This window comes from Herpailurus yagouaroundi, unplaced genomic scaffold (assembly GCF_014898765.1).
Source record: "Herpailurus yagouaroundi ecotype Mexico unplaced genomic scaffold, PumYag 187, whole genome shotgun sequence".
Taxonomy (NCBI): Eukaryota; Metazoa; Chordata; class Mammalia; order Carnivora; family Felidae; genus Herpailurus; species Herpailurus yagouaroundi.
This window is the reverse complement of record NW_024412418.1, coordinates 5,902,524-5,929,417: the sequence shown is the minus strand read 5'-3', so window position 1 is coordinate 5,929,417 and position 26,894 is coordinate 5,902,524. Positions and strand designations below refer to the sequence as shown.

At 46.1% G+C, this 26,894-nt stretch overlaps 1 protein-coding gene across 4 annotated transcripts in view; it reads left to right on the top strand.

Annotated features, from left to right (window-relative positions):
• Positions 1 to 26,894, top strand: part of PTPRJ (protein tyrosine phosphatase receptor type J) — a 56,688-nt gene that overhangs the window by 15,383 nt on the left and 14,411 nt on the right. For all 4 annotated transcript variants that reach the window (XM_040495146.1, XM_040495147.1, XM_040495145.1 and 1 more), the window contains 14 exons: positions 2,864 to 3,121; positions 4,089 to 4,367; positions 6,380 to 6,670; positions 10,376 to 10,507; positions 11,936 to 12,146; positions 12,260 to 12,384; positions 14,643 to 14,730; positions 17,195 to 17,236; positions 18,219 to 18,227; positions 18,333 to 18,420; positions 20,555 to 20,645; positions 23,051 to 23,124; positions 23,228 to 23,362; positions 26,398 to 26,517. In XM_040495146.1, the coding sequence (XP_040351080.1) occupies positions 2,864 to 3,121; positions 4,089 to 4,367; positions 6,380 to 6,670; positions 10,376 to 10,507; positions 11,936 to 12,146; positions 12,260 to 12,384; positions 14,643 to 14,730; positions 17,195 to 17,236; positions 18,219 to 18,227; positions 18,333 to 18,420; positions 20,555 to 20,645; positions 23,051 to 23,124; positions 23,228 to 23,362; positions 26,398 to 26,517 (1,943 nt within the window). The remainder of the gene's footprint in view (positions 1 to 2,863; positions 3,122 to 4,088; positions 4,368 to 6,379; positions 6,671 to 10,375; positions 10,508 to 11,935; positions 12,147 to 12,259; positions 12,385 to 14,642; positions 14,731 to 17,194; positions 17,237 to 18,218; positions 18,228 to 18,332; positions 18,421 to 20,554; positions 20,646 to 23,050; positions 23,125 to 23,227; positions 23,363 to 26,397; positions 26,518 to 26,894) is intronic.

The window sequence follows — 26,894 nt, the reverse complement described above, 5'->3', positions numbered from 1 at the left end:
TTGAACCCATGAACTCTGAGGTCATGACTTGAGCTGAAGTCAGATGCTTTGCTGACTGAGCCACCCAGGCGCCCCTCAAGTCTGAATTTTAGATTAGACTGTTGCAATGGCATCTTAACGTCAACGTATATTTCTGTTTTTCTTTTGAGAATGTTGCTACCATGAGGATTACCGTGGTGGGGGACACTTGATATTGTGTGACTTGCCAATGCCCAGAACTTAATGTGATAATAGCTTAATATATTGGGGGTCTACAAAGTGCTGGGCTCTCATCTTTTATTTAAAAATTTTTGTCATAACTTCACGAGGTAGGCACTGTTAGCATCTCTGTTTTCCAGAGCAGGAAATGGGAGTTCTGTGAGCTTTATAACTGGGCCCAGAGTGACAAAGGAGTGAACTGACCTCTGGCTTTGAAGAATGAGGTCTCAAGCAGAGTATGGACTGATGGTCAGCTGCAAAGCAATTTAGGCCTATTCGTTGAGGAGAAGTTACATCTCTTGTACTGTAACCTCTAATTGAGTCCCATTGAATGGGAATCATGAAGAGTTGTGATAAGGCACTAATCTCTTCGGGGATTATCATTCTATGGTTGAACAACTTCCATTATTATTAAAGTCAGTATAACAGCATTAAAGGCAATTTTGAGGAAAGGAAACAAATGCTATATGATTCAGCAGTTCCAATTCTACGTGTGTGTGTGTGTGTGTATGTTTGTATACATATGTTTATATGTGTATATGTATGTATATGTATTTATATGATATTTATATTTCCCAAAGGATTGAAAGCAGAGACTCGATCAGTTATCTGTATACCAGTGTTCATGGTAGCACGATTTACATCAGCCAAGAGTAGAACAGTCAAGTGTCCAGAGAGCAGTGGATAGACAAAACGTGGTATATCCACACAATAGAATATTATTCAGCCATAAAAATGAATGAAATTCTGATACCCACTGCATGGATGAACCTCAAAACATTATGCTACGTGAAAGAAGCTAGACACAGAAGGACAAATATTGTATGATTCTACTTACCTGAGGTTCTTAGAATAGGCAAGTTCATAGCGACCAAAGGAGAACAGAGGCTACCAGGGAGGGAAGTGTGGGGAGTTGCTGCTTAAGTGGAACAGAGTCTGTGTTGGGGGTGATGAAATATTTTGGGTATAGATAGTGATGATAGTGTCACAAAATTGTGAATGTATTTAATGCCTCTGAGTTGTACATTTACAAATGGTTAAAATTATAGACATGGATATTTTACCACCATAGAAAGGAAGGGAAACAAGAAGAACTCTGCCTTCTAACCCCACTGAATTCCTTTCACATCTGTGTCCACAGTCATAGGTTTTGTTTACATCGTTGTAATTATTATACAAATAATTGTATTTTGTATTTCAACTATTTTTTTTTAACTCAGTGTATATTGTAGCCTCCCTCCCATAGTATGTATGGTCTTTATGTTTTTAGTGGCTGCAGGATGTTTCATTATATAGCCAGATCACAGTTTATAGAGCCCTTCTCTTTTTATGGAATATTTAGGTTATTTCTATTTTTTTTTTATGTTTATAGATAATAATGTACTTTTTTCTTTTTTTGAAGTTTATTTTGAGAGAGAGAGAGAGAAAGAGAGAGAGAGAGAGAATGCATGTGGGAGGGGTAGAGAATCTCAAGCAGGCTCCATGTGGCAAGCATGGAGCCTGACGCGGGGCTTGAACCCTTGAACCCTGAGATCACGACCTGAACCTGATCAAGATTTGGATGCTCAACTGACTGAGCCACCCAGATAATGGCGTCCTTTTATGGTCTTTTGTCTGTGGAATCCCTGTGACATCAGGAATCTGGTGGTAGGGAAAGAAGACTCTCAAAGCTCCCTACCTTTACAGAGGAGCCACTTAAAAAAAAATTGTTTTTTGGAAGAGAGTACATGTGTGTGGTACATGCATGTAAAACACACACACACACACATGCACACACACACACACACACACACACACACACAGGGTTTTACAGTGAAAATATTTCCCTCCTTTGTCCCATCACTCAGTTCCTCTCACGAGAGGGGACTTGGGTTCCCAGGTAAAGAGAAATGTTTTGAAAGCAAGGGCAGAAAAGTAGTAGCTTATATGGTTATTTCTGGGCCTCGATCTGTGCATGCACATTACAGCTGGTTCGGTGTGTAGAGGTGAGATGCGGGGGAGCAGGGTACCCCGAGTACCCCTGTGGGAGAGTTCTCTTCTGACCCCAGCTGGGAGGGTGGTTGGGGTGTGTGTGTACGTGTGTTTTCCCTTCTCCACCCTGGCCTTGAATACTCTCAACCTAGCAAACGTCAGCTGTCCATTTCAGTTTTTCGTTTTGGTATATGCCTGTGTTACAGGAAAACGTTTTCTTTTCAGGGAGTTAGATTAAACACACACGCCCACCCACCCACACACACATACACACCCCCACACACACCAAACTATTTATTGAGCTGTAATATACATATTGAAAACACACACGTCGTAAGTGCATAGTCTGATGCATTTTCACCAACTGAACCCATCTGGTCATCAGCACTCAGATCAGGAATCTGAATAAGACCTCCACCCCAGAAGACCCCCAAAGGGGGCGTTTTTATGACAAAAGCGAAAGACCAGAGAACCCACAGGACAGATTGGTAAGCTTGCTCATCTGTGTCACGGAAGAGCCAAAATTCTCTAAAGACAGGAGTGTGCGTGTTTCTCGCTTGCTTTGGAGTTTGCCCTCTGTGAACTCGTCTGAGACTTTGCTGGCAAAAGAGCAAGTTCTCTGGACACTTTGCAATAAAGCTGGGTGTTAAGATGGTCCTTGGCACTTCCTTTGTACCTCCTTTCCTCCCACCAGATCCCAGTGCCGTCTTTGACATCCGCGTGTTCCACGTCACCACAACCGGGATGGAGTTGGAGTGGCAGAGTACGGACAATGCTTCCGAATACACCTACCACCTAGTTATACAGTCCGAGCGCGGCTCTGACAAGATAAACACTTCTCGCAAAGAGATCACTCTCAGGGGTTTGGTTCCAGGCACCTTATATAACATCACGATCTTTCCAGAGGTGAACCACATCCAGGGGGAGCCCAGCTCCACGGCACAGTACACATGTAAGTCTCTTAAGGACACCCTGGTAAGTGGTGTTCTTTCTGATTCTCCTGGAGGGTGGGAAGCAAGCATTGGTTACACGGTGAAGTAAGTGGCCATTGTGTCTCGGGGCTCCAGGTAGAATCTGAAGCTGCTTAAGCTGAAAACATTGGCCTCCGCAAAGGTTCTGGTGTTCTCTTGGGGCATTGGTGCTGAGCTTCTAAGGAATTGTCCTTAGAAGCAGAAAGATCCGATAAACTTGGACAACATAATTATTCCATTCATTCCTTGGGAATACGGACTAGAGGAGAGTCACCTTGTCTTGGTGACATTAGAAGATACTGCTCAAATGGGGAGCTTTGCTTGCAGAGTAGTAAGGAAGGCGTCTTGCTAATGTTTGATCTAACTATATGGTACAGATAGATGGTAGTTTGTATTATCTTTTTCGCATATATTTTCTCTTTCATTAATCAGATTTCCAAAACAGATAGGAAATTATATCTGGAAAATGTATTTCAGATAAACTTAAAAAAGAAGCCTGGAAAATGAATTCTTTTGAGATTTAATCTGTATAATTATTTTCTGAATGTCTTTTTGGGAAGCCTTGTGTATTTTGAGTCAGCAAATGTTAGCTTTATTTATTCTTTCCTCAAAGGAGCCAGGCTGTTTTTAATTGTTAAAAAAATTTTTTTTTTATTGTTTATTTTAGAGAGAGAGAGAGAGAGAGAGAGCAAGCACAAGTGGGGGAGGGGCAGAGAGAGAGGGAGACACAGAATCTGAAGCAGGGTCCAGGCTCCAAGTTGTCAGCACAGAGCCCGACGTGGGGCTTGAACCCACGAACCGTGATATCCTGACCTGAGCCAAAGTCGAACACTTAACCGACTGAGCTACCCAGACACCCAGGAGCCAGGCTGTTTTTAGATGCAGTAAATAAAATAGTCCTGGAATTCAAGGCTTATCCGTGCCTTTTTTTTTTTTTTTTAAACTAAGGGCCCAGCAATGTAGCCAACATTGAAGTAAATACCAGCACCACAGAAGCAACCTTAAATTGGCAGAACTTTGATGAAGCTTCTCCCAGGTATACCTACCACCTTTATATTGGGAAGGATGGAAATTTCAGCCAACCAACACAACTAGTCACAGACATTGGCGTCACCTATGCTACCGTCACTGAGTTAATACCTGGCTCGTCATACACAGTGGAGATCTTCACCCAAGTGGGAAATGTCACCATGCCACTGGCATCTGGCAGGCAGTCATTCTGTACAGGTGAGTAGCCTCAGGTGCCTCCTGCACTCTTTCCTGTGTGGTGCTGACCTTGCAGGTGGGTCCTCTGCAGGCTTTAGTTTATTAGGTTTCGGGTCGTGTGTGGTAACAGACCCTGGACTCTCCCAGAAAGCCCATTAGCTTAGTAGGGCTGTCTTGTCCTCCTCATTTATTCATCCAGCAGATATTTATGCAACACTTACTATACGCCAGGCGCTGTTAAGTGACACCCCCAAGTCTCTGCCTTCCTGGAACTTCGATTCTGGTGGAGAAGACAGACAGATAATAAGTCATTAGATGATGATTACTGCTAGGGAGAGGGAAAAGAACAGAGAAGGGGGAGAGGAGATGTTTATGTAGGATGCCCTGGGAAGGCCTCAGTGAAAAAGTGACTGTTGAGCAGAGACCTGAAGGAAGTGAAGGAGCCGGCCAGATGGCTGTCAGGGTGTAGAGCATCATAGGCAGAGGAAAGGCCAGTGCAAAGGCCCTGAGGCTGGAGTATGCCTGCTGTGTTGAAGGAAGAGCAGGAGGCCAGGATGGCAGGAGTGGACCAATGGGAGCAAGAGGGTGATGGGTAGGTGGTGCGGCCCCGGGAGGTGACGGGCTAGGAGAGGGATGCCATTCAGGCTTGTGGTTCATGATTTGGCTTTCCCACTGAAGAAGATTGAAAAGGATATTGTTAAAATGGATGCTCAGCCTTTTTGCCTTTCTCAGTCCTTATCTCTCAGTGTAAAAAGTGCTATAAAGAGAAAGGTAGCCCTGTGTTTAACCTAAGGAGCTTTCAGAGAGCAACCCAGGGAGTGTCCTACAGATGGCTGTGAGTACTTGGGCTCACGGGTCTGATGGGGGCACCTTTGTCACCCCGGCGCCCGTGCACCACCTTATTCTTCCCCCTCTTTGTACCTACCTCTTTCCTTGCTTAGACCAAGCTGCTCAGGTGTGTTCAGGCCGATTTGGAAGCCGAGGGCTGTCATCGGATCAGCCTCCCTGGTAGCGTAGGAGCTGGCACTTTGATGACCTCTGACCTTTCAGGTGGAGCTGCTAAAGAAATCCCTGTAGCTCCGAGTCACCCCTGCTCCTCGGGCCCCGTCCACCTGGTCTAGAAGCTGATCTTTGGGATTTGGGTGGCTTCTGCTGCCGAGACTTACCCTCGCTGTAATTATTGCAGTCTAGAGCAAGAGAAAAATACATACGAGCTTTATGCCTGGGGGTGGCTGGAACAGGGGCTGTGGGGGTAGCGGTGTGTTGGGCGGGTTACTTTCCCAGGCCTCTGGTGGAGCATGTGGGAGCTGTTAATGGGTGGTTCATTAATGCTTTTCCTGCCTTAAAATACTGCAGCACTGAAGCAGTGATAGTATTCTGCCCCCAGCACCTTAGTACAGAGCTCTCTATTTACAGCAGTTTAGGGTCGGCCGTCAACAAAACTCTATTGGTCCTCAGACAGGTAGAGACAGACAACACACCATTTGAAAGATGAAGAAACTGATCCCATTTACTATTGATTATTCCACATGTTGTGTGTATACAAAATGCCCTGGACTTGGATTCAGGAAACCCAGGGTCCAGTTTTGGCTTTGTTGCCTAGCAACCAGGTCATCTTCAGCAACTTACGCAACCTCTCGAAGCCTCAGTTGATTCATCGGCAGAGTGGGGCAGTATTAACCCTACCTCTTCCAGAAGGATTGTCAGGAGGGCCCCAGAATGAAGGAGTTGCTGCCTCCATACTGTTATGATATCGCTAGCTCTCGCAGAGCCCCGTTCTCTTCCAGGGTGGTGATTGACAGCCACTTTCACAGAATCCTCATACAGTCCTGCTGCTGAGGCTCGGTTGGGTAACCGGCCCAGGGTCACACAGTTCAGTAATGCCTGGTTCAACGTCAGCCTCTGCGTCCTCTACCATTCTGCACGGCTGTCTCCTCATCACAGATGAGCCGGGATTCGACTGTCCTCTAAGTGCCGGTGTTTGCAAAGGCACCCGTCCCGGACTCTGATGATGTGCTGTGCTTCCCTTGCAGATCCTGCACCAGTAGCCTCCTTCCGCTGCGAGGTGGTCCCCAAAGAGCCAACCTTGATTCTCAAGTGGGCCTGCCCTCCCGGCACCAACACAGGCTTCGGGCTGGAGATCAGCAGAGGGGCTTGGAAAAATGTGACAGACCTGGAGAGCTGCTCCTCGGAGAACGGCACAGAGTACTGGACGAATGTCACATATTTGAATTTTTCTACCTCCTACAACATCAGCATCACTGCCTTGTCCTGTAACAAGACGGCACCTCCCACCCAAAACACCTGCCTCACTGGCATCACAGGTGGGCTTTGTGGTCCACCCCTGGAGAACGCTGACCCAGCGGGTCTGCACGTGTGGCCTAGAAATCCGTATTTCTTTTGAAATTTCTGCTAAAATATATATATATTTTTAACTTTATTTATTTATTTTGAGAGACAGAGACAGAATGAGAGGGGGAGGGGCAAGCAGAGAGGGGGAGAGAGAGAATCCTAAGTAGGCTCCGCCCCACCAGTACAGAGCCAGACATAGGGCTCGAATCCACGAAACCATGAGATCGTGACCTGAGTTGAAACCAAGAGTCGGGCACTTCACCGACTGAGCCACCCAGGCGCCCCTAAAATATTTGTTTCTGCTGGCATAGACCGTTAACCCAAATCTGTAGAAATCAAGTCTTGAAGAGCAGGGTAAGAGAGACTCATTTTTAATCCCGAAAGTTTCCTTTGCTTTACAGAATAATTCGCTGCCACATTTTCTTTTAGGGAGTGAGTTCCTTTATTATATTACATGAGAAAAGCATTTTCATAGAAATATTCAAATGTACACAGAAGTAGAGGCAAGCATAAAGAAACCCACATAGCCATCATCGCCCAGTTAAATATTTGTCGGAGTTTGACCAGTCTTCTTTCATTTATACCCCCCTCCTCCCTGATTGGATTACTTTGAAACCAGTCCTCATCATTCTATAATTTTATTTATAAATACTTTAAGAAGTATTTCTCCAAGATAGGGGCTCCTTTCCCCTTTCTTTCAGACATAACCATATTGCCGTTACCATCGCACTGAAAAATTGAACGGTACTTTTATTCACTATTATCATATATTCGGTCAAGATTCTTATTTCCCTGGAATCCATATTGATAAGCTCTCTGGCTGTTTGGAGAGTGGGGGGTCACTCACTGCACAGGGGATTCCCCCTAGTCAGACTTTTCAGGCTCATCGTTCTTATTTCTTTGGAAGAAAGTTGCTTCTTATATCTTTGCTTCGTTTTTATCTGTCTTGCTCGCCATGTCTTTGCCAATGTTATGTCTTAGATCAGCCTGGCGGGTTGGTTTTGCTTTGTGCTTTTCAACCCCTGGATGTGTTTCCTTTAGGGTATCAGAATGTTTCCGGACAATTTCCAAAGAATTCGTGGTTGACATAGTAAGAGAAAAAGGCCTCTTATTACAGGGACACTGACTTGAAAAGTGGTGGAGGGGTTCTGTGGACAGAGTGTTGGATTTAGACAGGCCAACCTGGGTTTGATTCTAAGTTCTGCCTTGTACTAGCTGTGCGATCTCAGAGAAGCTGCGTAACCCCTATGAGCCTTGTTTTTCTTCATTATAAAAAGGGGAAGTAAGACTAGCTTTCAGGACTGTTAAACAAATTAGATGAGGTAATTTGTATGGAAGGCCACTTGACAGCGGCCATGTATGGCTGCTCAGGTTGTGCAGCACACAATTCCAGGGGATACCATTCATATGGACTACAGTGTGCACAGGGCTCCTTGGAGTTGTGTAGTCCACACTGTAGAGGGTGGCCCTGGGTCACACTCCTTTGGGTTTCTGCAGCACTCTAGAACATAATGGAAATAATGAACCTTTTTGTAGTTCTCTTTTATCACGTCATCTCTTGAGCTGCTGAGGAACATCAGCCACATCTGATTTGGTATCTCTAGGGCTACGCTCAGTGCCTGGTGAAGAGAAGGAACTTGTCAGAAGTAGTTTCTGAGCCTGAACAGTATGGTAGGGTTGGATAATGACCACTTACTTAGTCCAGGGATTCTCTTACTTTTTATTCTGTAGCTCTCCCTTTCCTCAGATGAATTTTCATATACAAATTTAACACGTCTTTTATTTACTGGAAGAGCGGAGCTGCAATTTCCCCAGGAGAGGTAGGAAGCGTTGGTGGGATGGGTAAATCTGGGGGAATTGAAGTGATGGTCTTTTAAGCAACATTTGTTAGTTGCACCGTGTGTGCCTGGGGTTAAGGGACACCAGTGAGTAAGGCAGACGGGGCCCCTGGAGCATAGGATTCACATAAGCAGAGAGAGGGAAAGCGTTTCCAGTCTTGCAGGTAGATGAGTTAGCCTGCCACCCACAGTCTAGTCCTCTCTGGGCAGCTCAAAGGCAGAGCGCTGGGGGGAATCCTGGGAGCCTGTGTTAGGAAGTCTGGCCAGGCGGTTGACGATTAGACCTGGGAACGGCGCCTCCAAGCGGTCACTGCTGTCAGTTACTTGAGTGGTTGCCGAAGCCTGGTTCGGAGCTGCACGGCCCGGTAGAAAATGTGAGTCTCCTGCAGAATTTAACCTTTTTTAGGAGCTGCGTTAAAAAAGGTAAGAAGGAACAGCTGGCATTGATTTCAATCACATTTTATTGAACTATGTTGAAAACATTATCGTTTCACTGGGTGAAGTAATTTGTGTGGTCTGTGTGAAGTCGATTACTGATGAGAGACTTTGCATTCTTTTTTCGTGCTAAGTCTTTGACGTCCAGTCCGTGTTTCGTGTGTGCGGCTCATCCGAGTTTGGGCTGGTCATATTTTCGGAGCTCAGCTGTTCCGGGTGGCTGGCGGCTGCCGTGCTGGCCAGCGGCACGTGTGGGAGCCTCGCGGTGGTGTTTTTGTTCAGCTTTCTCAGCCTCCTGGAATCTTGACACACTAATGAAAACACTCAAACTGTACGTGGGAGACAAATTTAGGTAGAGTGCATGTGTGTATGGTGTGTGTGTGTGTGTGTGTGTGTGTGTGTGTGTGTAGAAGGATCATCTTTAATTCAGCATTTTCTTCTTTTGTGTTCATCCGGAGGGTGACCTCACAAGCTCAGCTCAGAAAGGGGAGGCACATCATCATGAGGGTCACGCGTGGGACGTTCCTGTGTGCGCTTTTCTGGTTTCTAGGAAGAGGATCGGTCGGGTTTCTCTGGTTGGCATTTTAAACCAACTCAGGCAAAAATGAGGACTTCAGTGTGAAGGATGTGGAACAGGAACACAGCCAGGTCTCAGGAGAAAGTGCCTTCTCTCCATTGCAGCTTTGCTTCCCTCTGGGTATCTGTTCTGTTCCATCATGGTCCTCAGCGACCAAGCCATCTGGTGCCGTGTCCACGCAGTGGGCAGGTGCTGCGGACAGCTCCCTCCTTGAGTTCCAGCCACACAGGCCTCTTATCTGTCGCTCTCCTCCTGCCCTGCTTTTCAGGTACGGCACCTGCCTCCTCTGGGTCAGAAGGGGCTGGGGAAACATAGGAGAGAGAGGTTGTTTTCAACTAGCAAGTTTGCTGGGAGCTTTCTCCAGGCATGTGGCGGGGCACGCTGCAGGTGCCATTGTGAGCTGGGGGATCTGCCAGCTCTGCCTTCCACTGCCCTTCCCTGCCCCTTGCTCTGGATGAGCCCAGCACACCACTCCCACAGCAAGGGCAGGACTTGAGGGTATGGTAGCAAATGCCTCCTTAATCATTTTGTTCTTTTTCTTTTTTTTTTTTTAATATATTTCTTATTTTGAGAGAGAGAGAGAGAGAGAGAGATAGAGAGAGATCGAGAATGAGCACAAACAGGGGAGGGGCAGAGAGAGAGGGAGACACAGAATCCGAAGCAGGCTCCAGGCTGTCAGCACAGAGCCCGATGCGGGGCTCGAACCCATGAACCACGAGTTCATGACCTGAGCCGAAGTCAGATGCTTAACCAACTGACCCACCCAGGCACCCCTCTTCTTTGATTTTAAATGGTGGGTGATCATGTTTTGTTTCGTTCTGTTTCAGATCCCCCTTCTCCAGACGGATCCCCGAATATTACACCCATCAGTCACAATTCGGTAAAAGTTGAGTTCAGTGGGTTTGAAGCCAGCCACGGACCCATCAAAGCTTATGCGCTCATTCTCACCACTGGGGACGGTAAGGAGGGGTCAGTTACGGGTTAAACAGCCAGTGAGCTGTGTCGTGACCGGGTGCCATTCCTGTGCCCACTGAGGCACATTAGAGCTACAAATACGTGTCTGTTTTTACACTGTAGCCCACGCTTTGGCACTGAGAAGCGGGTGGGTGAGCTATTTGCCCGACGGTCTAGGTCAGGATTGACAGACCTTCTGTAAAAAGCTGGATTGCAAAGAGTTTAAGCTTTGCAGGCCATGCAGTCTCTGTTGGAGCCACCTGACTCTGCTGTTGTGGCACAAGAGCCACCGCGGAAGATGTGTGAAGAATGAGTGCGGCTGTTCCCATAAAATGTTGTCTACCGGAAGGGGTGGCTGGCTGGGTTTGGCCTGTGGATCCTACCTTGCTGACCTCTGATCTAGGTTTTTCTTCTCTTTTACAACACAGGGTCCTCGAGGTGGCAGAATATTAGTCTTAAGCAACTCTGTCTCTTTCCCTCACTCACCCACACACTCACATACCCACACCCCGCCCCCCCCCCCCCCCTACTCAAAGGGGGGCGGTCTCTTGAAGGAAAACAGAAAGTGATTTGCATTTGTGGTGGGAACTTGCAAAGAGCCATCCTCACAGCCGAGAGTGGACGAGGCCCCCAAGCCCCCTTTCCTGACAGGGCTCCTTTACGTTCTTTGGTGGGAAGGAGGGCACGACTAGAGGGTGTCTTTGTTAGCTGTGTGTGGGTGCTTTGCACAAGGCTGGGCTTTCAGGACCCAGTTCTGTTGTTTTTGTTGATTCTTTAAATATGAATCATGCAGGGGCACCTCTGTCCGTTCTCTCAGCCCATGATAACTGTCCTCACCTCCTCGAGGACGTAGAGATCAAGGGGAGTGGGGATCCTGAAAGACAAGGACTTTGCTGGTGTCATAAACGCACGGCAGAGTTTCAGCAACAAATGCTGAGATCTCTCAGTCTCTCTGGCTTTTTGTTTGGGGTCTGTTTCAAGTCATTGTGTTGGAAAGGTTTTCAGCAACATCCAAGCTTATACCTTCGCTGAATGAAGGAGGCAGTATTTCCTAGTGACCACAATGACCAGTACCAGCCTGTGGTGGATGAGACCACACGCTCCAAGTTGATGGTCTGGGTTAGAAATCAACCCCACTGTGTGGGCGGTGTGGCCTTGGGCCCAGGTCCTGCTAGCTTTCCCGGCCTTCATGGGACTAGTCAATATATGTGATGAGACTCTTGTTAGTTGCTATCGTTTAGTGCAGAGAGATTATGTAAGTCAAACAGTTAGAACTCAACAGAGGTAAAGCCTGGACCGAGAGCACCCTTGTGCTCTGTCATCATTGTCATCGTTATCACCCAGTGTCAATGTCATTATGTAGACATGGGCGAGACGTAAACCTTTGTCTGGAATCCCTTTCTCAGGACTTTCCTTCTGTGTGTCTTTCTTAGCTGTTCGCCCATCTGCAGATGTTTTGAGATATACATATGAAGATTTCAAAAAGGGGGCCTCAAATACTTACGTGACATACCTCATAACAACAGAAGAAAAGAGACGTTCTCAGGACTTGTCTGAAGTCTTGAAATACGAAATTGACGTTGGAAACGAGTCGACCACGCACGGCTATTACAACGGCAAGCTGGAACCCCTGGGCTCCTATCGGTAATGCCTGGTGGTTCTTGCCCTTTGGGGCTGAGCCTCCCGAGCGCAAAGCCCTACGTGCCTGGGGTGGTGGCCGTGTCTCAGCAGCCTCTTTCCTTCTTGTCATCCTACAGGGCTTGTGTGGCCGGCTTCACCAACATCACCTTTAACCCTCACAATGACGGACTCATAGATGGGCCCGAGAGCTATGTGTCCTTCAGTCACTATTCGGATGCTGTTTTCTTGCCCCAGGATCCAGGTAGAGAAAGAACAGCGGTGCTGTTAACATTTCAGTGGGTTTTTGCTTCTGGTGTCCACAGGAAGCCTGGATTTGTGTCTTCCATCAATTCTCATATTCACGTGGCTCCAGGAAGCAGGTCTTGGCCGCCTGGGAGGGCTGGGCTCTCCTCCTAGAAGTTGAGATGTCACCAGGACCCATGTCTGTTCCCTCGACTGAGGTCCCCACGAGCCCCCACCCCACACTCTCCCTTCTCCGAGGGCCAGCTACACTTCACTCTGCAAACACTGCATAGGCCTTTGTTGTCAGTGTGGTTATTTGTGTGACCATGTGCCAGGCACACAATTTCACTTTCGGTACATAGAGCCTTCGAATGTGAGGGTTGGAAGGAGCCACAGAAATCGTCTTGTCCCGTTCCTCTTTTAGAAATGAGGCTGTTAAAGGCCCAGAGAGGGGCAATGACTTGCCCAAAGTTACACAGTGGCTCAGAGGCAGGCCTGACAGTCTTCCCTCAGACTCCTTGTCAAGCACAGCCGTCTTTTGTCACACAGAATCATTTAGGAGCTTCAAGGACCCAAGCGGGGTACATACTCTGCCTTCAGGCCAGAGATAACGTGACTAACTGGTTTGTTAGTTGGTCTGGTTTTTGTACTCGATAGTTGTTGGCTTTGGGAAAGAAGTCCCAGAAGCAAAGTGCAGGGAGTCCCTGTAGCCTTCCCCAATAAAAAAAGGGTGTTATGTCCCATGAGTACAGAGCGGTCAGTATTTCCGCTCACACGTGGGTGTTAGTCTCACAACGTCAGAGGTGGCGGGAACCATGTGGAACATTTTGACTTGTAGTCTTTATTTTATTTTATTTATGTATTTATTTTTAAATTTTTTTTAACATTTATTTATTTTTGAGACGGAGAGAGACAGAGCATGAATGGGGGAGGGGCAGAGAGAGAGGGAGACACAGAATCGGAAGCAGGCTCCAGGCTCCGAGCCATCAGCTCAGAGCCCAATGCGGGGCTCGAACTCACGGACCGCGAGATCGTGACCTGAGTCAAAGTCGGATGCTTAACCTACTGAGCCACCCAGGTGCCCCTTGGCTCGTAGTCTTTAAACACTGGTCACTCCACCAAACAAGAGCCAGTCCGGAGATCCTGTCTGCTGCCACCTGACCTCCACGAGAGCGTTTCTGCCTGGCTTTCTATTTTATTTATTTATTTTTTAAATGGTTTATTTATTTACTGTTAAAAAAATTTTTTTTATTCTTTATTTATTTTTGAGAGAGAGAGACAGTGAGGCAGAGTGTGAGTGGGGGAGGAACAGAGAGAGAGGGAGGCACAGAATTCAAAGCGAAATCCAGGCTCTGAGCGGTTAGCACAGAAGCCGACGTGGGGCTTGAACCCCAAGATCATGACCTGAGCTGAAGTCGGACGCTTAACTGACCGAGCCACCCAGGCACCCCAAATGTTTATTTTAGAGAGAGAGCGAGCACAAACGGGGGAAGGGTCAGGAGCGGGGACAGAGTATCTCAAGCAGGCTCTGTGCTGACAGCAAAGGGTCCGATGCGGGGTTCAAACTCATGAACCGTGAGATCCTGAGCTGAGCCGAAATCAGATGCTCAACCGACTGAGCCACCCAGGCACCCCCTGGTTTTTTATTTTATTTTATTTTATTTTATTTTATTTTATTTTATTTTATTTTGTTTTATTTTATCTTTTTTTTTATAAATTTTTTTTTAACGTTTATTAATTTTTGAGACAGAGAGAGACAGAGCATGAATGGGGGAGGGTCAGAGAGAGGGAGACACAGAATCTGAAACAGGCTCCAGGCTCTGAGCTGTCAGCACAGAGCCCGACGCAGGGCTTGAACTCACGGACCGTGAGATCATGACCTGAGCCGAAGTCGGCTGCTCAACCGATTGAGCCACCCAGGCACCCCTGGTTTTCTATTTTATATATTGGGCTGCTGCATGCAATTTCATGTGAAGAAAGGCATCAGCGGTAAGAACAACTTGAAAATCACAGATGGCCCAGTTCTTTAAGTTTGCAGTTGAGGATACTCAGAAGAGAGGAGCACTGATTTTCTCAAGACCAGCCTGTTATGGTGGACTGGGGATAGAGAACCCGGATCCCAAATGCCCAGGCTAACTTTATGTCCAAAGGCGTTTAACACACACACACACACACACACACACACACACACACACACAGTCATACTCTGGTTTGAGGACCCTGGGTCGGTTGTTCATGAACATCTTCTGAAGTGCTTTCCATTTGGACTTTTCTCAGGTGTCATCTGTGGAGCAGTTTTTGGGTGTATCTTTGGTGCGCTGGTAATTGTGGCTGTGGGAGGCTTCATCTTCTGGAGGAAGAAAAGGTGACTGTTGCTCATGTTAATAATACCCTACTTTTTTTTTTAATGTTTTTTTATTTTTGAGAGAGGAGAGAGAGACCGAGCATGAACGGGGGAGGGGCAGAGAGAGGGAGACCCAGAATCTAAAGCAGGCTCCAGGCTCTGAGCTGTCAGCACAGAGCCCGAAGTGGGGCTGGAACTCATGACCGTGAGATCATGAACTGAACTGAAGTTGGATGCTTAACTGACTTTGAGCCACCTAGGCACCCTGATAATACCCTACTTTTTATTTTTTAAATTAAAAACTTTTTTTCTATGTTTTATTTTTATTTTTGAGAGGAAGAGAGAGAGAGAGACAGAGCATGAGCAGGAGAGGAGCAGAGAGAGAGGGAGACCCAGAATCTGAAGCAGGCTCCACGCTCTAAGCTGTCAGCACAGAGCCTGATGTGGGGCTCGAACCCACAGACTGCGAGATCATGACCTGAGCCAAAGTCGGATGCTTAACTGACTGAGCCACCCAGGCGCCCCGATAATACCCTAGTTTTTAAAGGAGCTTTTTACTCTGGAAAATTTCAGACATTCTCACATTTGGAAGGACTCGTGTTACGAGTTCCCATGTCCCCGTCACCCAGGCTCTTCACTATCCGGCCAGTTGTACTTCGTCTCAGCCCCTACGGCATCAGGTCGGGGCAAACGCTGCAGTGTGCAGTGCTCCTTTCGAACAGTGCCCTCTGGTCCACAAGTCAGTGTTGAGGTGTTAAGAGATTTCATTAAAAAAATTTTTTTTAAGTTTATTTATTTTGAGAGACAGAGAGAGTGGAGGAAGGGCAGAGAAAGAATCCCAGGCAGGCTCCATGCTGTCACTGCGGAGCCCGATGCGGGGCTTGAACTCACGAACCGTGAGTTCATAACCTGAGCCGAACCCAAGAGTCGGACGCCTAACCGACCGAGTCGCCCGGGAGCCCCAAGAGATTTCATTCGAGAGTTAGCTAAGTTTGAACACATGCTCTGACTGACTAGTGGTTAGGGAGCTTCGCTGTAATGTCCACATAGTCTGTGATGTAGGGATAATAACGGGACCTAACTTGTGACAGGGGGAGCGTAAAATAAATACAACGCTTCAACAGTGCCTTGGACCCTGTATGCTACTATTGTTATCTGTACAACTACCCTTCGAGGTAGTTAAATAGTAAAAAAAAAAATCGCAGCTCTGTTTTGCTAGCTCACTCTGCACCTGGATTTGTGTCTTCTGTCAAATCTCATACTCACCGGGGCTCTAGGAGGAAGGTCTTGAAAGCCGCCTTGCAAGGAGGCACAAGCTGAGTGTGGGAAGCGTGGAAATGAACTTGAACTTGGTGTTTGCACTTCATTGCTCAGTCTCCTGTCTAACCGTGTGGCCGTTGAAGCCTGCGTATCAGCTGGGATTCATTCCTGGTTGTCAACTGCTGCCAGTTGGAGAATTTCATCCTGGCTCAGAGTTCCTTGATGTAACTGTGCCCGGTCCCTCTGCCGCCATCTTGCCCTGTAGGGCTGACAGGCAGAGTAAAAAAAACATCTTCTGAGGGAGGGGTCAAAGCAGCTTTATTGTTTCTTGTTAAAATAAAAGTTATACATGCTTGTGGCCCCCCAAAAAAACAAATACAGAAGAGCAAAGACACTGGATGATTCATAATCACAGCCCAAAACGACTCTGAATGTTGATAGGATAGTGAAACTCACACACAAGTGGAATCCTATTATGTGTATTATTTTCTAGTCTGCGTTATTATTTAAGACATTGTGTACAGCTTTAAATCTTCATTTTAAGTGGCTGCGGAGTATTCAATTGTACAGAAATTATTCAACCAATTTTCCTGATGTTTTCAGGTTTGTTCTTTGGTTTTTTGTTTTTGCCACAGTAATCTTTGAGCACATTCCTGATTATTTCCTTAGGCTAAATTCCAAGGTGGGCAGTTGCTGGGACAGTGGGTGTGATGCATGTTTTCAGTTTTGATACGTACTGCCAGGGTGCCCTCCAGAGGGTTATTTTTATTTTTTTATTTTATTATTATTATTATTTAACACCAGTATGGGGTTTGGCCAGCAATGCAGGAGAATGCCAGATGCCCCGCCTCCATATCTACAGTGGCTATATTTTCTGATTTATTTCATTAACTCATCAGAAAGGCCTTTCTCAAGAAACAGCATGAAAAAATGAGTCTGGCTTTACCAGAGGGTCAGCTGCTAATGTATTTTTACCCAAAGATATTCCTAAAAGTTGCCCGAGCAAGATTCTTCCATACTTTTGGATGGTATGAAAGAGAGTTACTTCATAGATCTGTAATCAGTGTTTGCTGCTTAGACCATGAAGCTTAGTATTAGTGAATGGGATTTAGTGCCATATGTGAACTAATGCCCGGGGAAAAGTCCTTTTGTAGATACGTTGAAGGGGAAAAAACACAGAATTACTCTTTCTTGGTCTAATGGGTCTCTGTTTCTTTCAAAACAGGAAAGAAGCAAAGAATAATGAAGTATCCTTTTCTCAGATTAAGTAAGTCTCTGGAGTTAGTTATTGAGAATTTTTATTTTACTTTATTTTTTATTGTTTAAACATTTTTTTGAAGTTTATTTATTTTGAGAGAGCAGGCGAGTGGGGGAGGGGCAGAGAAAGAGTGATAGAGAATGTCAGGCAGGTTCTGTGCTGTCAGAGAGGAGCCCGATGTTGGGGGGGCTTGAACTCATGAACTGTGAGATCATGACCTGATTTGAAACCAGGAGTTGGATGCTTAACCGACTGAGCCACCCCGGTGCCCCTCTAGTGACTTTTTGATGGAACTTGCTGTCATTTTTCCTGATTGACACATTTGGCCTTGATCATGCAGGAATTCTTGCTAACTTTGTTTTTCTGCAAGGACTCTCTGTTTATTAGTCTCCTGAAGCTGCCTGCTTCCTTGCTGTGTTCTACTATGGCAAAGTAGAACCTTACTTCCATATTCTACTAAATATGTATTTTCTGATTTTTTGTTTTTTTTGAGAGCATGAGTGAGGGTGGGGGGAGGGGCAGAGAGAGAGGAAGGGAGGGAGGAAGAGAGAGAGAGAGAGAGAGGGAGAGAGAGGGAGGGAGGGAATGTCTTAAGCAGGCTCATGCCTAGAGCGGAGCCTGATGCCAGGACTCTATCTCACAACCTTGAGATCATGACCTGAGCCGAAATCAAGAGTCAGACCCTTAACCGACTGAGCCACCCAGGTGCCCCTCATATTTTGTGATTTTTGAGAACAAATAAACCGGTTATCAATAGGTAGGAGACCTTGTGTAAAGTCACAAAGCCCATCAGTTACAGGACAGGCTCTAGAAGGGAGATTTCCTGATTCACACATTTCATTGTTTTGTAAATAACATTCTATTGACGCGCCCTCCCCCCATTTTACTCTGGTTTTTGTTCCTTTGGGAAGACGTTTACTATCATTTCTAGAGTCATGATCCAGTCGGTGTTTCTAATTCTTATTCTTTTCTTTCCCTTTCTATGATGAAGACCTAAAAAGTGAGTAGCCTCTTTAATTTTTAAATAACTTGTCTTTTTCTGTTTTGAGCATGAACTTCACTGGATGTAAAAAAAAGTCCTCATAAGCTGTTTTTATTTTCTTAGATCCAAGTTAATCAAAGTGGAGAATTTTGAAGCCTACTTTAAGAAACAACAAGCGGACTCCAACTGTGGGTTTGCAGAAGAATATGAAGTACGTGGTTGTAAATAATGTATTCTTAATTGCTTTATGTTTCTCCTGCAAGTTGGAAAACCGCCTGTTTTTATTGCGTGGGGGAGCGCTGGATAAGAGGCGGCCCTCTTAGAGGGGAGAGTAACTCTGTCAGGTAGACCTCAGGGGTCCTAGTGGCCCTGTGGGCTGCAAGCACTTAGGTGTACCCTCGCTTCTAGTGGTTTGTGTGTTCAGTCTTGTTGATAAATGAAGATTATGCGGAGAGGGAGAGAGAGCGAAAGGTAGAGAAACTAGGCGTTCAAGTTCAAGTCTGAGGGCTGTTAACTGGGATAATTAGGAAGCTGTTCTGGCTGGCATTTCCGGGCTGGGGCTTGACGGCTGTGTGGCCGACATTGATTCCGGAGCATTCTGTGAAGTCCTGCGGAAAGAGTTTCTGCCTGTCAGTCCCCATGTGCTCTACCCCCCACAGGAGCTTGGCCGAGCACACTCGCCCTCCCTGGGCGGCCCTGCTGTGGTCTCTGCCTTTATTGAGTCTACTCCCTCTTTGCATTGGTTTCCTGTGGCTGCAATAACAAATCACCACAAACTGGTGGCTTGAAACAACAGAAATTTATTCTCTTGCAGTTCTGGAGGCTATAGTAAGTCCAAAGTCAAGGTGTCAGCAAGGCAGTGGTTCCTCCAAATATCTGGGGGAGAACCTCTTGCTTGCCTTTTCTGATTCGGGTGGCTCCACGCGTTCCGTGGCTTAGGGCCCAGTCACTCCACTCTCTATGGTCTCCTCCTCCCCCTCCCCATAGTTCCCCTCTGGGTGTCTTTTGTATAAGGACACTTATTGGATTTAAGACCCACCCACATAATCCAAGATGATCTCACCTCAAGGTTGTCAACCTAAATACATCTGCAAAGACTCTTTTCCAAAATAAGGTCACATCCACAGGTTGTAGGAGTTAGGAAGGGGGCCTGGCTTTTTTGGGCCTGCCATTGAACCTACTGTGCAACTCAAAGCACAGCCCAGGAGGACTTAAATTCTCTTTCTACCTGTTTCATCTGTGACATGTGGTGTTTATTTAATTCTGCCTCGTTGTAACATCAGTTATTTCTAAATTAAAAAAAAAAATTTAATGTTTATTTACTTTAAAAAAAAAATTTTTTTTAACGTTTATTTATTTTTGGGACAGAGAGAGACAGAGCATGAACAGGGGAGGGGCAGAGAGAGAGGGAGACCCAGAATCAGAAGCAGGCTCCAGGCCCTGAGCTGTCAGCACTGAGCCTGATGGGGAGCTGGAACTCACGAACCGCGAGATTGTGACCTGAGCCGAAGTCGGACGCTCAACCGACTGAGCCACCCAGGCGCCCCAATGTTTATTTACTTTTAAGAGGGAGAGAGAGAGAGAGAGAGAGAGAGAGAGAGAGACACAGAGAGACAGAGAGACAGCATGAGTGGGGGGAGGGGCAGAGAGAGAGGGAGACCCAGAATCAGAAGCAGGCTCCAGGCCCTGAGCTGTCAGTACTGAGCCTGATGGGGAGCTGGAACTCACGAACCACGAGATCATGGCCTGGCCGAAGTCAGATGCTTAACTGACTGAGACCCCCAGGCACCCTGACGTTAGTTATTTCTGCCTGTGCCTCTCTCCCGGGGTGTAAGCACCTGGAAGGCAAGGATTATCCTTTTTCTTTTATTTTAACCTCTGCATTAGTTTCCAAGGGCTGTGGTCACAAAGCACTAGAACAACAGCAAATCCTTCTCTCACAGTTCTGGAGGCCAGTGGACCTAAATCAAGCTGTTGCTAGGGCTGTGGTGCCTCCGAAGCCTCTAAAAGAAGCTCCTGCCTGGCTTCAGCCAGCTTGTAACAACCTAAGTCCTGTGCCTGCCTTCACCTCAGCATGGCCGCCTCCCCTTGAGTGTCTATCTCAGCGCTTCTTCTTCTGTAAAGGCGTCAGTCCTGTTGGATTAAGGCTCCCCGTCCCTAATCCACTATGACCTCATCTTATTTTGATGACAAATACGGCTGCATTCCCCGGTCCTTGAGGGTTAGAACTCCAACATACCTTTAACTCAAAACACCTCTGCCTTCACACTTTGTCCTACGCGATGCTCAGTATAAATAATATCTGGACACTAACTAAATGGACGACTCATTTGTTTTGTTTTCAGGATCTGAAGCTTGTTGGAATTAGTCTACCTAAATATACAGCGGAACTGGCTGAGAACAGAGGAAAGAATCGCTATAATAACGTTCTGCCGTGTGAGTTGTTTTTTCCACAAGATCTTCCCTTTTGTCTGTCCCTGGCCATCGCCCCTCTCACAGTGGAGGGAAGTGGGGTCAAGATAGTTACTAACCACCTCCACAATTATTCAGGAGTCACCTGCGGTGTGCTAATTTAGCCTTGTATTTAGGCATATTCCTTTGCATCCAGGCCTCATGAGAACCTTATGCGGTAGGTGGTAGCATATTCATTTTGCAGATGAGGAAACGAGGCACAGCGTAGCTAGGTGATTTGTCCCAAGTCACACAGAGGCCCGTGGCAGGCAGGCCCGGCTCTGGATTAGGTCTGTCATTTCTTTCAGGGTAAGGGTTAGAGTCTGTGCTCTTATCCCCTCTATCTCAAAGCCCCTTTATTTCAGCTAACATAGTTCTAGAAAGGAAGTGGGTAAGAGGAGAACAGGCAGGGAGTAATGCTTTCTGCTTGTCCGGATACATCTCTGGTTGGCTGAATGCATCCCACTGCTAATTATGAATTGTATCTGGATTCACATTTTGAGAATTAACAATATCTGCCGAATGCATGGGGCTAACGACAAATTGGGTTTAAAATAAGAATTATTTGTTACATCATCCATTCAGATGAAATGTGAACCTTCCTCCACAGAAAAGTTCTTTGTGGTCTTTCTTTCGAATGAGAATTACGGTACAAAGACGTATCAGTCGATTGCAGCTGTGTTCTGATTTAGGCGTAATTTCTAGGTTCTGCTGATACTTTTTACATCAGGACATTTAGAGACATTGTCGTTTTTTTTATTTTTTTATTTTTTTATTTTTTTTATTTTTGGGACAGAGAGAGACAGAGCATGAACGGGGGAGGAGCAGAGAGAGAGGGAGACACAGAATCGGAAACAGGCTCCAGGCTCCGAGCCATCAGCCCAGAGCCTGACGCGGGGCTCGAACTCCCGGACCGCGAGATCGTGACCTGGCTGAAGTCGGACGCTTAACCGACTGCGCCACCCAGGCGCCCCTAGAGACATTGTCGTTTTATATTTGAGGCTGTGTTTTTCTTTCCTGGCCTAAAACATTAACTTCTGTTTAGATTCAGGATTTTTTAGCTTGTGTGCTTTCTCTTCATCTCCTCCCTGTGCCCCCTCCCCCCCCCCCCCCCCCCCCCCCATCCCCTTTGTATTGACAGCAGGCATTGAACCTTGTTCCAGGAAAAATGTTTTGAAAATCAGGCTAGTGGGATACGCCCCCATCCTGCCCTTCTAGGGTTAACCCAGGATCACTGGCCTGATCTTACAGTTGCTGCAGAGGTTTTCAGATCCAGAGTTCGGGTACTGTTTTGTTTTTTTTTTTAATTTTTTTTTAACGTTTATTATTTATTTTTTGAGAAAGAGAGACAGTGTGAGAGTGGGGGAGCGGCAGAGAGAGAGGGGGAGACACAGAATCTGAAGCAGCTCTAGGCTCTGAGCTGTCAGCACAGAGCCCGACACGGGGCTGGAACTCACGAACTGCGAGGTCATGACTTGAGCTGAAGTTGGACGTGTAATCGACTGAGCTACCCAGGTGTCCCTCGGGTACTGTTTTTATTGGGAAAGTTCTAGACTACGAGTCATGTTGGTAACCGAGCTTGGAACTGTCATATTGTTTTGTCCAAGAGGAGGACGAGATGGTATATAGTCAAAGACAGGGAAACACGTGGTGCTGCTGATTATTCTTCCTGACATTTGAAATTCTCAAGTTATTATTTCATTTCTTGAGTTGGACACGTTTGTGTGGTTTTGAGATGATAGTATTTAGAAAACATGAGAATTTTTGTGTTTTAGATCTTTCCGCCTATAATAGTCTTACACATTTTTATTCTGGAATTTGGTACTGTCTTGTCGTAATAACATTTCTATGGAAATAAAGTATGCAAATTTGGGTGTTTACCCTGCCATGGTGGAAAGGGCACTAGAGTTGAATTCTGACTGCCCTTGACCGGACATCAGTGCTGGGAGAAGTCACTTAATCTTCCTGACCCTCAGTTTCCTCGTTTGTAAAATGGGCACACAGGCCGGTAGGGTGGTTTTGAGGAATAAATAAGATTGCTCAGTGCACTCCCTGGCTCACGGCACACACCCAAGGATGTTAATAGTAGTAGGTTTGTGTTGTTTCAGAAGGTGGTCTGGTGTGGTTAGGAGCTTGCACCCCAGCGTCAGGCTGCCTGAGTTCGAACCCTGGTTCTGCCAGTTACTAGCTTTGCCGGGTAGTTGCCTAACTTCTCTGTGCCGGTCACATAGGCTGACTGTGAGGGTCCAATTAAGGTCATCTCATTTTCTGTAAAGTGCCACGCAGCACACCCTCACAATGTGTTGCCATTTTGTACTTGTCTCTCTTATATGTGATTCTCCTCAAACATTTGCTTCTAATGGGGACCTTTTTTTCTCTTAATGTCATAGATGATATTTCCCGTGTCAAGCTTTCTGTCCAGGCCCATTCAACTGACGACTACATCAATGCCAACTACATGCCTGTAAGTGGGGGGACGTTCCCATGGCACGGCTTGTAAGGATGAAATCTTCAGGGCTCCTCTTTGTTTCTCTGACGCTGAATTTCTGTCACTTTCCGTGTTTTAGGGCTACCATTCCAAGAAAGAATTTATTGCCACCCAAGGGCCTTTACCCAACACTCTGAAAGATTTTTGGCGTATGGTTTGGGAGAAAAATGTATATGCCATCGTTATGTTGACCAAATGCGTCGAACAGGGAAGGGTAAGTATCTTTGATTTAAATTATTAAATTAAATTAATTAATTCATTTTGGCTGTGGTTAAAGGATATCTTAAAAAAATTTTTTTTAATGTTTATTTATTTTTTGAGACAGAGAGAGAGCACGAGCGGGGCAGGGGCAGAGAGAGAGGGAGACACAGAATCTGACGCAGGGTCCGGGCTCTGAGTTGTCAGCACAGAGCCTACCACGGGGCTCGAACTCACGAACCATGAGATCATGAACCTGAGCTGAAGTTGGATGCTCAACCGACTGAGCCACCCAGGCGCCCCAGTGAAAGTATATCTTAAGAAGCATTTTTGTTTTTTAAAGAAAACACTCCCCCAAACATCACCTCTAGTCTTAGAAACTCATTTTCTGTATTTTTCTTTTCTAAGAGAAACGCTTAAAAATCAGTTTAAACAAAGAAGAGTTTTAGTGTTGCCTTCTTTTGTGGATGAATATCAGTGTTCTCTGTTCATGAGGCTGCTGCAGCTAGAGTTACAAGGAACAGGAGTTGGGGTCGCCCAGCGCAAAGCTCCCAGTCCGGAGCAGAAACGGCTCCGGCTGTCTCAGCTCTGTGTCTCTAAGCATCCAGCTTGTTCATCTGTGAGATGATAGATTCGACCAACTCAGTGATCAAACCCAATTTTTAGCCTTGGAACCCTTACTTTACCCCAAATCTCAGACTTCTCCCCAGATAAACCTCAGCAGTCCCCTCTCCCCTGTGATGGCCTGAAACCCCCCGGCTGCTTCCACCAAAGATAAGATTTCTTCTTGTAATAAAATCCCATGTCTCCATAAATGCATCTAAGAAGACCTGAAAGACATAGACTGACTTCAGAAATTGTGTACCCAAGGAATAGGACCTAACATTGCTCTGGGAATGTTTTCCTGTGGGTTTGTTACCTGAGGAATAGGAATTCACTCCCTAGGCCAGTGCTTCTCAGACCTGAAAGTCCATCAGAATCCCCTGGAAGGTGGTTCTGCCTCCAGAGCTTCTGGTTTGGGCAGTCTGGGCTGGGATCCCCAGAACTGCATTTTGGAGAGTTCTCGGTGCGGCTGCTTCTGCTGCTCTGGAGTGCGCACTTGGAGCGGATCTGCCCTGGGTGGTTGTGGGAACCCATTGAAGCCCCTTTAAAAAAATTTTTTTTAAGTTTATTTACTTTGAGAGAGAGTGTGTGTGAGCAGGGGAAGGGCAGAGAGAGAGAATCCCAAGCAGGCTCCACGCTGTCAGCGCAGAGCCCAACATGGGGCTCAGTCTCATGAAGTGTGAGATCGTGACCTGAGCCAAAATCAAGAGTTGGATGCTTCCCCGACTGAGCCACCCAGGTGCCCCGAAACCTCTTAAATAAATGTTCTTTATTTAACTTGAATGTTTATCCTGCCCCAAGTATGTGTAAGGTGCTCTGCTAGGGGCTGGGGCTGGGGGAGGGAAAGATCACAAAACACGGTAAGAACTGGTTCCCACCTTCACGGGGCTTGCGATATAGAAGCTTGGGTTCCACCACCTCCTTGCATCCGGAGAATAGGCTGTTGTGCAAACAAAAGAACTTTGTTTGTGAACGCAGATAAACTTTATGGTGTTGTGAGGCTCAGGCCTGGTACATGGAACATTCTGTTAAATATCTGTTAGACAAATGAACATGACATAGTTAAATTAATGGAGAACATGAAGAGAATGAACCTAGGTGTGCCCTTGTGTATCGAAAGTCAGGAGGGAAGTAGATTTACTGACTCTGGATGGAAAGGGAAGGGAGGTAGTGAGCTTTCTGCACTAGATACTCCATTTATGTTATTTCTTTCCTATAACAACCCTCCTGTATAATTACTGTATCGATGGGGAAACTGAGGCTCAGAGAGTTTAAGAACTTGCCTACAGGGTGGCAACAGAAACCCAGCTGGGAAGAGGCTGAGCTGAGCATCAGGTCTATGTCATTGAGTGTCCAAGACGTGTGTTCTTTCTGGGAGCAGTGATCTAGAAACTGGGATCTTCTTGAAAATACAGGTCCCCAACCAGAGTCTGCAGCTCTGGAGGTGGGGCCTGGGCATCTGTTTTTAAAGCAAAACAGACCTCCCAGGTGAGTTAGATTATAGAAGCCACCTGCAGAAGTTAGATAATTGGAAGCCACCTGCAGTAGAGTATGCCTCTCAGAGGGGGTGGGGAGGGAGAGAGAGAGTGGGAGACTGTGTGTGTGTGTGTGTGTGTGTGTGTGTGTGTGAAATCATTTACCAAATCTGGGGATTTGGATATTCGTGGAGAACCGATGTTTCCTGATTTTTATTTCTTTTTTTTTTTTTTAACGTTTATTTATTTTTGAGACAGAGAGAGACAGAGCATGAACGGGGGAGGGTCAGAGAGAGGGAGACACAGAATCTGAAACAGGCTCCAGGCTCTGAGCTGTCAGCACAGAGCCCGATGCGGGGCTCGAACTCACGGACCGAGAGATCATGACCTGAGCCGAAGTCGGCTACTTAACCAACTGAGCCACCCAGGCGCCCCTCCTGGTTTTTATTTCTGTTCACATCTGCCCACCAACTTATGAAAATCAAAGGCCCAGAGTGATTTGATTTGATTCTCTTTATCGGTGTCTGTATTTGTATTATAATTAGCGTGGATCTAAAAGTCTTGGGCGAAGTCCTCGTTTCTTCTAGCTGCAAGGGGTTATGGGTCAGTCTGAATTTAGTCCAGTGAATAGTTATGGACTGGCTGCTCTAGGGGCCAAGTGGAACTGGCTGACACTATGTCCCCAGAGAAGGGACAATGTTCTGCTCTAAGTCCATTTTCATGCAGAAATTGGGGCTCAGTGTTGGCCAGATCTTCTGATTTCTCAAGAGAAGCCAGAAGTCTGCATTTTTATGACAAACCTCCCAATTTTAAAAGAGTTGGCAATAATTGTAAATGAAAAAACAGTTTTGGGAGTCAAACAGAACTCCTAGCCTCTGATGCCAGTTTTCAATATCTGGCCTCCCTTTTGAGGCTTTAGTGATGACAGACGATGTGACCCAATTTTTTTTTTTTAAATGCAATTTTATTCTAGACCAAATGTGAGGAATACTGGCCCTCCAAGCAAGCTCAGGACTATGGGGACATAACTGTGGCAATGACCTCAGAAATTGTTCTTCCACAATGGACCATCAGAGACTTCACAGTGAAAAATGTAAGTAAGAGGCCGAGATGGATAGTTCTCAGAAAAGATGACTATATATTAGTTTTGGGGTGATACTTTTTAGGTTGATGTTAACCAATATGTTTTTTTTATGCATCAGAAAAATACTTTTGCTCTCTTTTTACGGAATAAAACTATCTACATACACTGTAAGGCAACTCTTTAGCTTTACTGTATTAAGAGAAATTTCATAAGTTATTTTTTTCTTCTCATTGAAGTATAGATGACATATAATATTATATTAGTTTCAGGGGTACAGCACAGTGACCCAACAATTATACATGTTACACAGCGCTCACTGTAATAAGTGTAGTCACCATCTGTCACCATATAGCATTTATATTCCCTACACTGTACTTTTCATCCCT